At 35.6% G+C, this 12650-nt stretch overlaps 1 protein-coding gene across 1 annotated transcript in view; it reads right to left on the bottom strand.

The window, feature by feature from the left end:
* Positions 1-1373: 1373 nt before the first annotated feature.
* cttnbp2 (cortactin binding protein 2) overlaps positions 1374-12650 on the bottom strand; it is a 148261-nt gene continuing 136984 nt past the window's right edge. The window contains exons 16-23 of the mRNA XM_059334624.1: positions 12459-12631; positions 11429-11607; positions 9995-10239; positions 9052-9249; positions 6923-6974; positions 6714-6813; positions 4864-4965; positions 1374-2892 (exon numbers count right to left, since the gene is read on the bottom strand). Coding sequence (XP_059190607.1) covers positions 2539-2892; positions 4864-4965; positions 6714-6813; positions 6923-6974; positions 9052-9249; positions 9995-10239; positions 11429-11607; positions 12459-12631 — 1403 coding nt within the window. The 3' untranslated portion in view covers positions 1374-2538. The remainder of the gene's footprint in view (positions 2893-4863; positions 4966-6713; positions 6814-6922; positions 6975-9051; positions 9250-9994; positions 10240-11428; positions 11608-12458; positions 12632-12650) is intronic.

Genomic DNA, 12650 nt, shown 5'->3' with positions numbered 1-12650 from the left:
TCAGAAAGTGAAACTTGTATATTATATAGGTTCATTACACATACAGTGAAATATTTCAAGCCTGTATTTCTTGTAATTTTGATGATTGTAGCTTACAGATAATGAAAACACAAAACTCGGTGTCTCAGAAAATTTGAATATTACTGTACATAAGATCAATATGTAATGTGCATTTACTCCATTATCTGTTTATTCTTTCTGCAAACAAAGGCTACCTCAGACATAATCATTATTTGGTTTTATGATGTTATATGTTACTTGATTGATTTTCTTGTTTGTATACACTTAATGAGCCTGGGTGGAGGGATGTGTTTGAATTACATTGTGAATAAATTATTTCTGTAATTGTTGTACACATCACAATAAAGAATTTGCAAAATCTGACTTTTTTTTAAATGACTGGCATATAAAATCACAACAAATGTTATAATGTATTTTTGTGACATATACTAAAGTATGACTGTTTTCAGGGGGTATTTTTTTGGACATCCCATAATATGTTGTTGTCTTGCTAAGCGTTAAGCATTTTAAAAATTGACCATTTTTGACAAAAATCGACATGCTATAGTATGACTTTTTTAAGGGCGTCATTTTTGGACATCCCAAAATAAATTTCCTTTTCCTGTCATTTCTGTCTATATTATGCTCTAATATGTATCAACATACTATAATTGAACATTTTCTAGCATTTTTAGGCATTTTAAAATTTGACCATTTTTGACAAAAATCGACATGCTATAGTATAACTTTTTTTGAGGGGGTCATTTGTGGACTTCCATAATATGGTGTTTTCTTGCTATTTTTGAACAAATTATGCTACTAAATGTATATACAGATGATATTTAATCCATTTTAAGCATTTTTAGGCATTTTAAAATTTGACAATTTTTGACCAAAATCGACATGCTATAGTATGTGTCTTTTTTTTGTGAAATTTGAATGACATACTATACTATAACTTTTTTTCCCTTTTTGGATGGTACACTATATAGTATGACTTTTCTGACATTTTTAAGTTATATGCAAAAAAAGTGACATTTTATGACATTAGAAACGACCTATATAACTATAAGGCAACTCTACGTTTTTTTGCCAAGTCGTTCACTTCATTTGGACACTTTTCCAGTGTGTATCCACTCAATTTTCAGACCTGCTTTGAATTCCTGTTGCTGAATCGAAGTGTCCAAAAATCCACATTTCATCCAGTCCAGATGGAGCCTTAAACTGACTTTGGGTGCAGGATTAACTCATTTAATTACCCACAATTCATTGCAATACAGACACAACCATTTTTTCCAATTGTCGACTAAAAAATAAATCAAACCCATAACGAATATGCAAAATAATTACAAAAAAATCAAGAACAAAAAGTCTTGTGGGGATTTTTAACAGTGCCATTTTAATGTTTGTGCTTGAAAGACAATTCTTTAAACTTCAAACAGCTATCGTACAGATCAAAATCATAGGTTGACTAAAATCTCTCCTGTACATATGTATAGATATATTTATATATATATATAAACAATGTCCGCTTAACATAAACCTGTCCTTTTAAAAGTAAAAACATACGAAGAACACAGTGGTAAAGAAAAGCAAAAACAAAACAAAGTATGAATTACACTGTAGGGCTCAGCAGTGGTTAAACATGACTCAGGGAAAATGAATGGCATTTAAAATATTTATTATGGCTTACAGTTGATAGGACATCCTGTGTTTATACAGTTCTAGTACTTATTGCCACAGCCCCTTCACTTTGAAACAAGTGAAGGGTTCAAAACCAAACTCGTTTTACAAACACTATGTACAAGTTTTTGTTTTTTTCAGCAGTTTTGCTTTAAGGTTTTCGTCACTGTACAAGCGTCATACTGTACCACATACACCAATCTATAGAGCATTTAAACTTACTAATTCTTATTTACAAATATATTTGGTAAAACCCTGATTAATTTCAACAGTATTTAAACCAACCTTGCAACTATTTAAAGATAAAACACTTGAATATCTCAAAATACTTAATAGCAAAAAAACAACAAAAGAGAAAATAAAAACCTGCTTGTTTCTTTCTTTGATCCAAAAACACTTTTCACTAAAAGATAAGTACCTTCAGTTACTCTCCAATGGCCTTATACCAGTAGGACAAGTACAGTATTTCACCTTAAATACACAGAAATACTGTTTTTGAGGCAGTTTCCACCAGTCAAATACTTTAACATCAACTCATTTTCAGTAAATTCTTACACTGTATCTTGTCTACTGAACAACTGATAAACTGGAATAAGGCAACAGTAAAGTAACCTGCTGCATCACGTTCTGTTGTTTTTTTCCTCTTTCCCCCACTTAAAGTCTTACCAAACCAAACAAATACTTCAAATACTGTGATAGAATAAAACTATGGTCCCCAAGTACACAACTGTAGTACAGTGTAACAAGTACAGATAACAAGTACAAATACTAAAAGTCAAAGGTCGTCAGGTACCTAGTCTTTACATCATGGAGGGGGGTTTTCACAGCGGAGTCGGGGCGGACGGGGGAAGATGTCTACTTGTTTTCATGCAGGTCTCTGTGGAGGATCCAGATGTCCTCCTGTGATTGGTTGTGGTCGTTGATGTTGTTGCGGTAGTTGTTGTTGTTGCTGCTGCTGGCGGGAGGAGCCTGCTTCGTTCTGCTGCTGCTGCTGCTGCTGTTGTTGTTGGTTCTGCTGCGGCTGGGGGGCGTCTGGATTCTGCTGGGGCTGCTGCTGCTGCTGCTGCTGTAGGCGGCGGTGGAGGCTCGGGTCTGCTGCCCCCTGCTGCTCGGGACGGGGAGCTGAGATTTAGTGCGAGGGCCTGAGCGTCTGTCGTTGGTCTGGACGGCTGATTGGACGGAGCTGCGGCTGCTCTGAGGGACGACTGTCTGCACACAGAAACAGGAGCCAAGTGTTAAACACCATTTATGCACCTGCAGCTCAAATCACACAACAGGGAAGTAAAAGTAAAAGTATGGTGTTTTCTTGCTTTTTTTTGAAAAAAATTATGCTACTAAATGTATATACAAACTATATTAAATCCATTTTAATCATTTTTAGGCATTTTAAAATTTGACCATTTTTGACAAAAATGGACATGCTATAGTATGACTTTATTTTTAAGGGCGTCATTTTTGGACATCCCAAAATAAGTTTATTTTTCCTGTCATTTCTGTCTATATTATGCTCTAATATGTATCAGCATACTATAATTGAACAATTTCTAGCATTTTTAGGCATTTTAAAATTTGACCATTTTTGACAAAAATCGACATGCTATAGTATAACTTTTTGAGGGGGTCATTTGTGGACTTCCATAATATGGTGTTTTCTTGCTATTTTTGAACAAATTATGCTACTAAATGTATATACAGACTATATTTAATCCATTTTAAGGATTTTTAGGCATTTTAAAATTTGACCATTTTTTGCTAAAAAGTAAAAGCAGTTTTCAAAATATCCTTACCAGATATTTTATTGTTGCTTTTCAGGCTGACTGTCATTACAGCCATCAACTTTTACTGAGAGAAGCAGTGTTTCGTCATAATATTATGTTGCAATAGCCTTCTATGAAATTTGGAAATCATGTTAAGTTGAACTCAAGCATGTTAATACAACTGCATAGAACATCTTGGTACATTTTATGCTTACCTTGTATACTCTTCTATAATCATGCAACTATTTTATAATCATGTCTTGTACTACTTAATGTATACTATAATCATGTTAATATACATTATAATCATGTTAGGATGAATGACTTCATGTTATTCTCTGTATAAATGCTGTAATGCTGTAATTGTGTAATAATTGTTTGATTTAATGTGGACCCCAGGAAGAATAGTCTTCATAGAAATGAAGACTAATGGGGGTCCAAAGGATACAATAAATAATAAAACTTCACAAAGAAAATGCAATGCTTCAACACCAAATCAATAAGCTAAAATATCCTTTTACATCAAGTTCAATATTTTTTTGGACATCCATAATATGGTGGTTTTTCACCATTTTTTGGACAAACTATGCATGTATCAACAGACAATAATTCGGTCATGTCTACCATTTTTAGGCATTTTAAAATTTGACCATTTTTGACAAAAATCGACATGCTATAGTATGACTTTTTTTAAGGATAATTTTTGGACATCCATAATATGGTGCTTTCTTGCTATTTTTGGACAAATTCTGCTATTCTGCTATGTATATACAGATTATAATTGACCCATTTCTAGCACTTTCAGGCATTTTTAAATGAAGACCATTTTTGACAAAAATTAACATGCTTTTTTTTTGAGGGGGTCATTTCTGGCCATATTATGCTCTAACAAACCGACTATAAGTAACCCATTTTAAGCATTTTTAGGCATCTTAAAATTTGACCATTTTTGATTTTAGGGGGTCATTTTTGGACAACCTATAATTTGGTGTTTTTTTCGCTATATTTGGACAAATTATACTACTACAGGAATCAAGAGACTATAATTGGGCCACTTTTAGGAATTTAACATGAAGTTCAATCTAACAGCTGCAACTTAACCAACAGTAATAACATATTGTACAACAGTAGAGCTGCTAATACTTGATTATGTGTGAGGTAACGGCAAACACACATAATTAAAAGTTGTACAAAACAATAACACACATTAATTTTAAATTTAAGTCATCAGCTTGTGGCTCAGTCAGCTCCCTTAATGGAGTGATAATAATGATAATAATAATTAGAGGAGGTGGTGTTTTTCTATAGATAACAAAAAAATAACTAATTTTTAAAAAGTGCTGCAGACAAAAACTAATGTGTATGATGATTAGATTAGATTAGATTAATTGATGTATTTCCACTCCATTTTCCCGCCTCTCACCGTCTGCGGTTGCTGCTGAATGCTGATTTCCTGCTCGGCCTTGTGGGAGGGCGTGGCCTCGCTGGAAGAGCTGAAGAACAAGTCGTCTTTGGACTGAGAGATCTGTGGAGGATCAAAGACATAAAACAGTAGCACAATTAGTTACTTTGTGTTCAGCAGGCATAAAAAAAACCCTTCACAGTATAGTCTGGCGCCAAGATTGCACGGAAAAAGTCAAAGTATAGTTGTCAAAAAAAGTTTTTTTTAAAATGATGCCCAAAAAAGTATGTATGTTAATTTTGGTCAGAAAAAGGTGCCTAGAAATGATAAAAATGGGTCAATTGTGTCAGCTCTTGGAAACATCCGGGTTATCTACGGATTAGAGCATAATATGGCCAGAAATTACAGAAAAACACCATATTATATATAGTATGTCATCCAAAATTGTAAAAAAAAAATAGAATAAAAAGGTAATAGTATATAGTATGTTGTCAATGAAGTCAACAAATAAGAGCTGAACACTTTTCCTGCATTAACAAACGTCCTTATTTACACATTTAGCAGTTACAGAGCAACATTAACATTCATATTATTCACACTTGTTCTCTACTTACTTCTGAGGTAATATTTGGCTCTTTACTAAATGTTTGCTAATCACTAATCAAATAAGGACTGCCTGCTGTTTATTATATATGAATAATTCAAATTACTGATTGTAGAGTTTGGAAAAATGTCCCTTTTTGCTATAGTGCAGTAAAACAATAACACTTATGTTCACTTGTCGGTACCACTCAAGGTAGTAACACTTAGTAATCATTTTTGAAAATTACCACGTCTGTAGATCATATTTTGGTATGATAAATGGCAGCTGAGTCACAGTAACCAGCTCATGAAGTGAACTACCCTCTAAAGTAAATTGCATTTTAGATGCTGGTGCATATTCTGGTTTAGGCTCATTGTCAGGACACTTTTCAATGTTTTATAACAGTGATTCCCAACAGGGGGGTCGAGAAGCCCTCTTGATTTTAAGGGATGTAATAAATCTAATGTGTTAAATATAGATGAGTCAGCATTTAATTCATTAGTGGGACAAAAACAACTAAACAAGGGCTACATTAAACGTTTATTCATTTATTTAAATAGAAAAATCACGATAGAAAAGTTTAAGAGTAAAGGCTATATGGCGAGAATAAGGACATGTGTAACATCCCTCCTGCAGTATACACAGGTAACCTCACCTAGCGGTAACCTCACCTAGCGGTAACCTCATCTAGCGGTAACCTCACCTAGCGGTAACCTCACCTAGCGGTAACCTCACCTAGCGGTAACCTCATCTAGCGGTAACCTCACCTAGCGGTAACCTCACCTAACAACAGAAACACAGAGCTAATGGAAAAATGGCGAAGCGTCAGGGAGACGAAAATGCTGAATATCTCCAACAGAAAAAGAGAGGGTACCATGAAAGTTACATTGAGTTCGGCTTCATAGAAGTAATGGACAATTGGGCCAAAGTTTACACTGGTAAAAATGTGGGTCCCTCTAGAAAAAGTTTGGGAACTACTGGTTTATAATATTGTGTATGGTATCAATTTAAAGGACTTTCATTCAAGCCCCATTGTAAATATTTCTGACAATTATTGAGGTAACTTTAGCTCTTCTAACAATGACACACATTTTGCCACAATTTTTCGCCTAAATTATATTTGTCATTTTGGCCCTGTGACATCCAGCAACATCAGGGACAAAAAACTCAGATACTGGAATACTGACAGGATATTGCAGTTATATCATGGTGCATGGAAACATATATTTACTGGTTTTTAAAATATATACCTAAAAGGATGTGGCATGAGAAAGAAAATCAGAAGTACCTTGCTGATGTCTGGCTCCGACTTGCTGGAGCACATGGTCTGCAGCTCTCTGATTAAATCTGTCTCGTCGTCAGAGAACACAGAGAGACCAACAGGCTCCCTACAAACACACCAGCATAGTGGAGTTAAAGTTAGTGCCATAGCTGATCTATAACACATTAATTAAACTATTTAACATGCTGATAATCATAATGAGAGACAACACAAACCTCTGGACTTTGCCGTTGGAGATAAAACTGACATCAGAGCTGGACAGTGAACCTGCGATCACAAACACATTGATACAAAGTTGTTAGAAATACAAGACTCGAATGGGTCAAATCACAAAAATATCAATATTTTAACACCACTTGAGTCTAGCCATGCATATAGCTTTGGCTTCATTTGAGTTTTAAAGATTTCTGTCTGAAGATGAATGGAATTTAGTTTGTTTGTTGCACAGAGAATTAGTTTGAAATACAGTTATATTTCTTTACACAAACAATGCCCCTATTACTCCATAATAATAAATAGACCTATTTGTCAACATATTTATTAAGAAAAAAATGTAAGAAATTGAAGGTTAAAATATGGTTTTAAGTTCCACACTGATGGATCATATTAAACCTGTGAAACATCGCCCCCTTGTGGACACGGCTCACACAAATCCAGTCTCCCCGGTCCAGTTCTGGAGCCTCAGAAATCTACAAATAGTCTCTTTTTTTATTACAATGAGAGTCAAACCCACAGACTGACCAACAAAGTATTCAGTCAAACTGAACTGAACTGAAATCAAACATGTTGGACGACAACAACTGCAGCATTTGATCAAACTTTCAAAAACTTTAACCTTCACTGCTCTGAATGTTTTGGAATTAAACATAAAAAATAAACATGAAAATAAAAGCACAAATTATACAGCCATTTAATGGATTATTCAAGCAACTTTTATAGTCAGGAGTTATTATGTATTATTGTGAAGTTGCAGGTAGGGTTGTCAAAATTATCGATACTCAAAAAAGTATCGATACTAAAACGTTGTATCCAAATACAATACTCATTTTCAAAAGTATCAATCCAACAACTTATTAAGCAGCTAAACCATACAACCTCAAGATATTGTTCTAATTGTTATTGTTTATTGTATTTATTTATTTTTTGCACTACCTCAGACCTGAAGCTTGTTATCATACTGTTGTTATCATACGATATCAACTGTTTTTTATTATAAAGATTTAACCTGTGGTTCTATTCATTTTTACATGTTGCATTTTTCTTGTTAATAAAAATATTTCTGTTCAATTTTGGGGTCTTTGTTTTTATCCTTGTGGTATCAAAAATGGTATAAAGTAACAAATATTTTCCTGAGTATCGGTATCAAGTTGAAAATTTTAGTATTGTGACAACCCTAGTTGCAGGATGTAAATCATAAGTAATAATTGATAATTGATAATGATTTTAAGTTATTATCAAGAAAACCATGGAAAATGGCTCTTAAATTAAATAGTCGGATAGACGGATAATAGACGGATTTCAGAAAAAAGGCCTTCTATAAGTGGAGGCTCAGTGCCTTTTTTATGTATATATATGTATATGTATATATATATATATATATATATATATATTTGCAAAATACCAACTGGAACATTTAAAAGTGATATTGATTGAATATTTATGTTGGCCTCAAAAAATGACACAAATAATGCTTAATTTCACCTTAAAAGTTGGTATTTTGCATATATATATATATATATATGTATATATATACGCAAAATACCAACTTTTAAGGTGAAATTAAGCATTATTTGTGTCATTTTTTTTCTTAAAAGTTGGTATTTTGCATATATATACATATATATATATATATATATATGCAAAATACCAACTTTTAAGGTGAAATTAAGCATTATTTGTGTCATTTTTTGTGGTATATATATATATATATATATATATATATATATATATACATACATAAAAAAGACACTGAGCCTCCACTATATCCTTGCTCTGACCCTAGACTATAGATCTAGAAACTTAATTTCCTCATCTTTGATTGCCTACTTACAAAAAAACTTGGGGAAAATGGTCCAACGACTGAGCAAGATGGGCAATTTGGCCGCCATTTTGATATGCAAATGAGAAGGTAAAAAACTCAAAATTTTGCTTGGGAACCATTTTTTTGGGGATTCAGCCCCCTTGAAATAAGTAAAGTAGGGCGGTTCCTGACTTGTACCCATAAATGCTCCTCACTTTCACTTTTTGGACAATTTCATCTAGACTAAAACTCTTATGAGCTATTTTTCGATCCTGAGGAGGATCCAGACGTCTGGACCGTCTCACAGCTGGTGTCCCTGCTCACCTTCTCTAAAGGAGCCTCCGGAGCTCCAGCTGGAGGCGGGGCTTCCCTTCTTTCGAGGGCTGGTGTTGGATCGTCTCAGCTTGCTGCCGTCTCGTCCCTTCCTGCCTCCTCCTCCTCCGGTGCCGCTTCCTTTATACGAGCTGATGGCCGACAGGGGGAAGGTCCCGCCCCGAAACTCCAGCAGGTACTTGTCAATCTCTGCAGGACAGAAAGAGGAAAAAATGCACATCAGTGTCTTTTTATTGCTTTAGGAACACCTTTCAGGTCATTGCTATACAAGGTTTTCAAAGTTAACGAAAACTAACGAAATAACGAAAACTAGAATTGAAAAAACATTTTCGTTAACTGAAACAAAAAATAAAAGATGGATAGATAAAGAGTTTTAAAAAAAAGATAACTAACTGAAACTGTATATTGTGGTTACAAAATTAACTAAAATTATAGTGAAAATGTCCTTAGTTTTCATCTTTGTCAACTTTTTTCATACGTTAATCTTTTGGTTGATATAAAATCTGTTTTATCTATCTGGTTTTATGACTTAATAAACTTATTGGGGCTGAGATGGATCAGACAAAGGAAATAAAGGGAACATTTATTGTGACCTTATTGAATCTCGCACCCAACAAATACCCCATTACAAAAAAACTAACACTAAAACTAATAAAAACTAAACTGAAACTAAGCATTTTCAAAAATTACATCTAAACTAAAACTAGCATACTCACTCTAAAAACTAATGAAAAATCCCCAACTATTATGACCTTGTTGCTATATATTAGTCTTGCTGAGTCATTATGGTTTTAGGGGGTTATTTTAAAATCGCCCAGAGGTTTTCCAGGCATTTTTTCCAGGCGTTTTAGGCCTAAATGGGTTAACTGACATACAGTTCTGTTATCAGATTTATATAATTAAACGTTAATAACAATAACACACACATACGCACCGTGGCGAGGCAGAGGACAGCCCTGGAGGACCGCCTTGTTGACCAGGATGCTGAGAGCGGCTTTCACCACCGCCTGCTGCCCGGCACTCAGCCCACAGTTGCTAGGAGACAGTCGCTGCGACGACGGCGATGAGGAAGACGAGGAGGAGGTGGTGGTGGAGGAGGAGCGTTTGGCTGTAACCCGGGAGATGATGGCTTCTTCCACACGGGGGACGACCACGGCGTTCCAGAGGCGAGCCAGCCACCTGAACACACACGAGTTATGAATTCACAGGGTGTTTACAGTGTTTTATCTCTATATTTTACTCTGGAATCATCTGCTTTGCTCCATCATGTGAGGAGCAAAGCACCTTACTTTATTTTTTATCTAATTAATTTCTAACCTGCCTCCAGTGTTTCCTCACTGCTCCATGTTGAGATGAAGCTTCCTCAGTTTGTGCTTTGTTTTTAATAGGATGGGTGGGATGAAGGTGGGGGGGGTGGAGGGTGTTTGCTTGTTTCTATGTTTCGTTATTTTTATTATTATTATTAGGGCCGGGACTTTAACGCGTTAATTAAGATTAATTAATTACACAAAAATTAACGCGTTAAAAAAATTGACGCATTTTAAACGCACTTATTTTTGCACCGTGGAACGTTTCTCACTGGATGAGTTTCAGGCGGACCGATTATACTGGAGCACCAACTAGCGTTGATGAGTTGAGACAACAACAAACCACAGTGAACATGAAGGAAGAAGCTGATGAGACCTTTGGTTGGCCCCGTGGATGATGGGACATTTAGTTACAAGAAAACAATGGATGGAAGCGCCGATAAGAGCATGGTTGTGTTGCTATGCAACAAGGAATTCACATATCACCGCAGCACATCCAGCCTCAAGTATCACCTCAATGCTAAACATATAGCAGCTAGCGGCTAGTGTGCTAGCTAGCGTGGATTGTGTTTTACTTAAAAAAAACAAAGTATTATAGTTTACAGAAGGTCTACCTACCTATAGGCTACCTGGATTTATGAAATGTACTTTATTTCTAAATATGCTATTGCTACACTTAATGGCAAAAATTGCACTGGTCTGTTGGACTTGAACAAAAATAAACAATATTTTTGTTGCTTAAGCTTATGTATTCAGTCATTATTCAATGGTATACTAAAAATCCATGTGAAAAAAATTACTTCTCACTGTTCTCAGGTCAAATATTTATATGCGATTAAAATGCGATTAATTTCGATTAATTAATTACAAAGCCTCTAATTAATTCGATTTTTTTTTAATCGAGTCCCGGCCCTAATTTTTATTATTACTTTCTCCTTTTTAATGTAAAGCACTTTGTGTTGCATCTCTCTTGTGATGTGAAGTGTTATACAAATAAAGTCTGATTGATTGATTGATTGATTGATTGATTGATTGATTGATTGATTGATTGAGGTGTGTACCTGACGACTGCCTGTGTGTTGTTGGGGACCACGGGGCAGGACAGGAAGAGCTGCGGGCCCAGCAGAGCCTCGTGGGTCCCCAGACGGGACAGACAGGCGTTGAGCTGCTGCCAGACCTGACTCACCCACAGCACCGAGCGCTCCATCACGCCGTCACACGACCAAACACCCGTCCCCATCTGGAGGAGGGAAGGGTTAAAGTTTAGTATTTCTGAGCTGAACTGAACTCAAAGGAGGTTCATCATTGATTTCCTCAACAGTTTTATATATCAAAACTGTTTGACTGCTTAAAACCAGACAGCTCTTGTTAATATTCTGAGGATTTCTCTGTGCATACTATTAAACTAAATTTATCTCTTTTAAAGTCTCACAGCACTCTGATGCAGCATTATAAATACTATTATAGAATTACAATATTTAAAACAATTCTTGACTCCAGTCAGCAACCGTACCCACCACACGGTGGAAAATGAGGGAAGACTTGATTCAGTAGAAAATGTGAATATCCAGTAAAAAAATATCTATATCATTCAACATTCTGTCATAAAATCACCAAAATGAAAATGACAAAAATACCATTATCAAGCCAAGAAAACTGTAAAAATGTAAATATTTGTCTGATTTTTAAATTAATGCTTCCGTCAGGAAAAATAACCAAATTGATGCTAAAAATAGTATGTTTTTTTCAAAATAAAATAACTTTGTTCTACATTCTTTATTCTAAAATGTGGTAAAAATTACTCCCCTTTACACTAACCAGATCCAGTTAAGAAGAACATTAAATTGTGCTCTCCTTAGTGGAGCTGGGTGGTCATGAACGTCTCAGCTGAAACCAGCGGTCACGTGACAAAAATCCGTGAAAACCCGACTGAATTGGGGCAGTTTACACAGACCAGAGAGGAGAGGTCAGTATAGGTGGTAAAAATGTAAATAACTCAAATGCATTGTATTTCACTGTTTGGTAACAAAGGAAAATAAGGCAACAATAAACAAAATGTCTCTGTCTCGGGAAACTAAAACTCTCACTGACTTTATGCAGCAGCTTCCTGCGGAGGTGTCTTCCCAGCATGCCGTGCAGCGGCTCCTGATCCCAGCGCAGCGTTACCCAGCGGAAATGCTGCTGCAGGCGGAGCTCGGACCCCTGCAGGCGCGGCTTCGACAGCGTCGCGATCAGGAAGCTGCCTTCACGGAAGTGGTGAGGGCCTGAGGGAGGAAAGGAGGG

This window comes from Centropristis striata, chromosome 6 (assembly GCF_030273125.1).
Source record: "Centropristis striata isolate RG_2023a ecotype Rhode Island chromosome 6, C.striata_1.0, whole genome shotgun sequence".
In the NCBI taxonomy this organism is placed as follows: domain Eukaryota; kingdom Metazoa; phylum Chordata; class Actinopteri; order Perciformes; family Serranidae; genus Centropristis; species Centropristis striata.
This window is presented reverse-complemented; position numbering and strand designations above follow the sequence as displayed.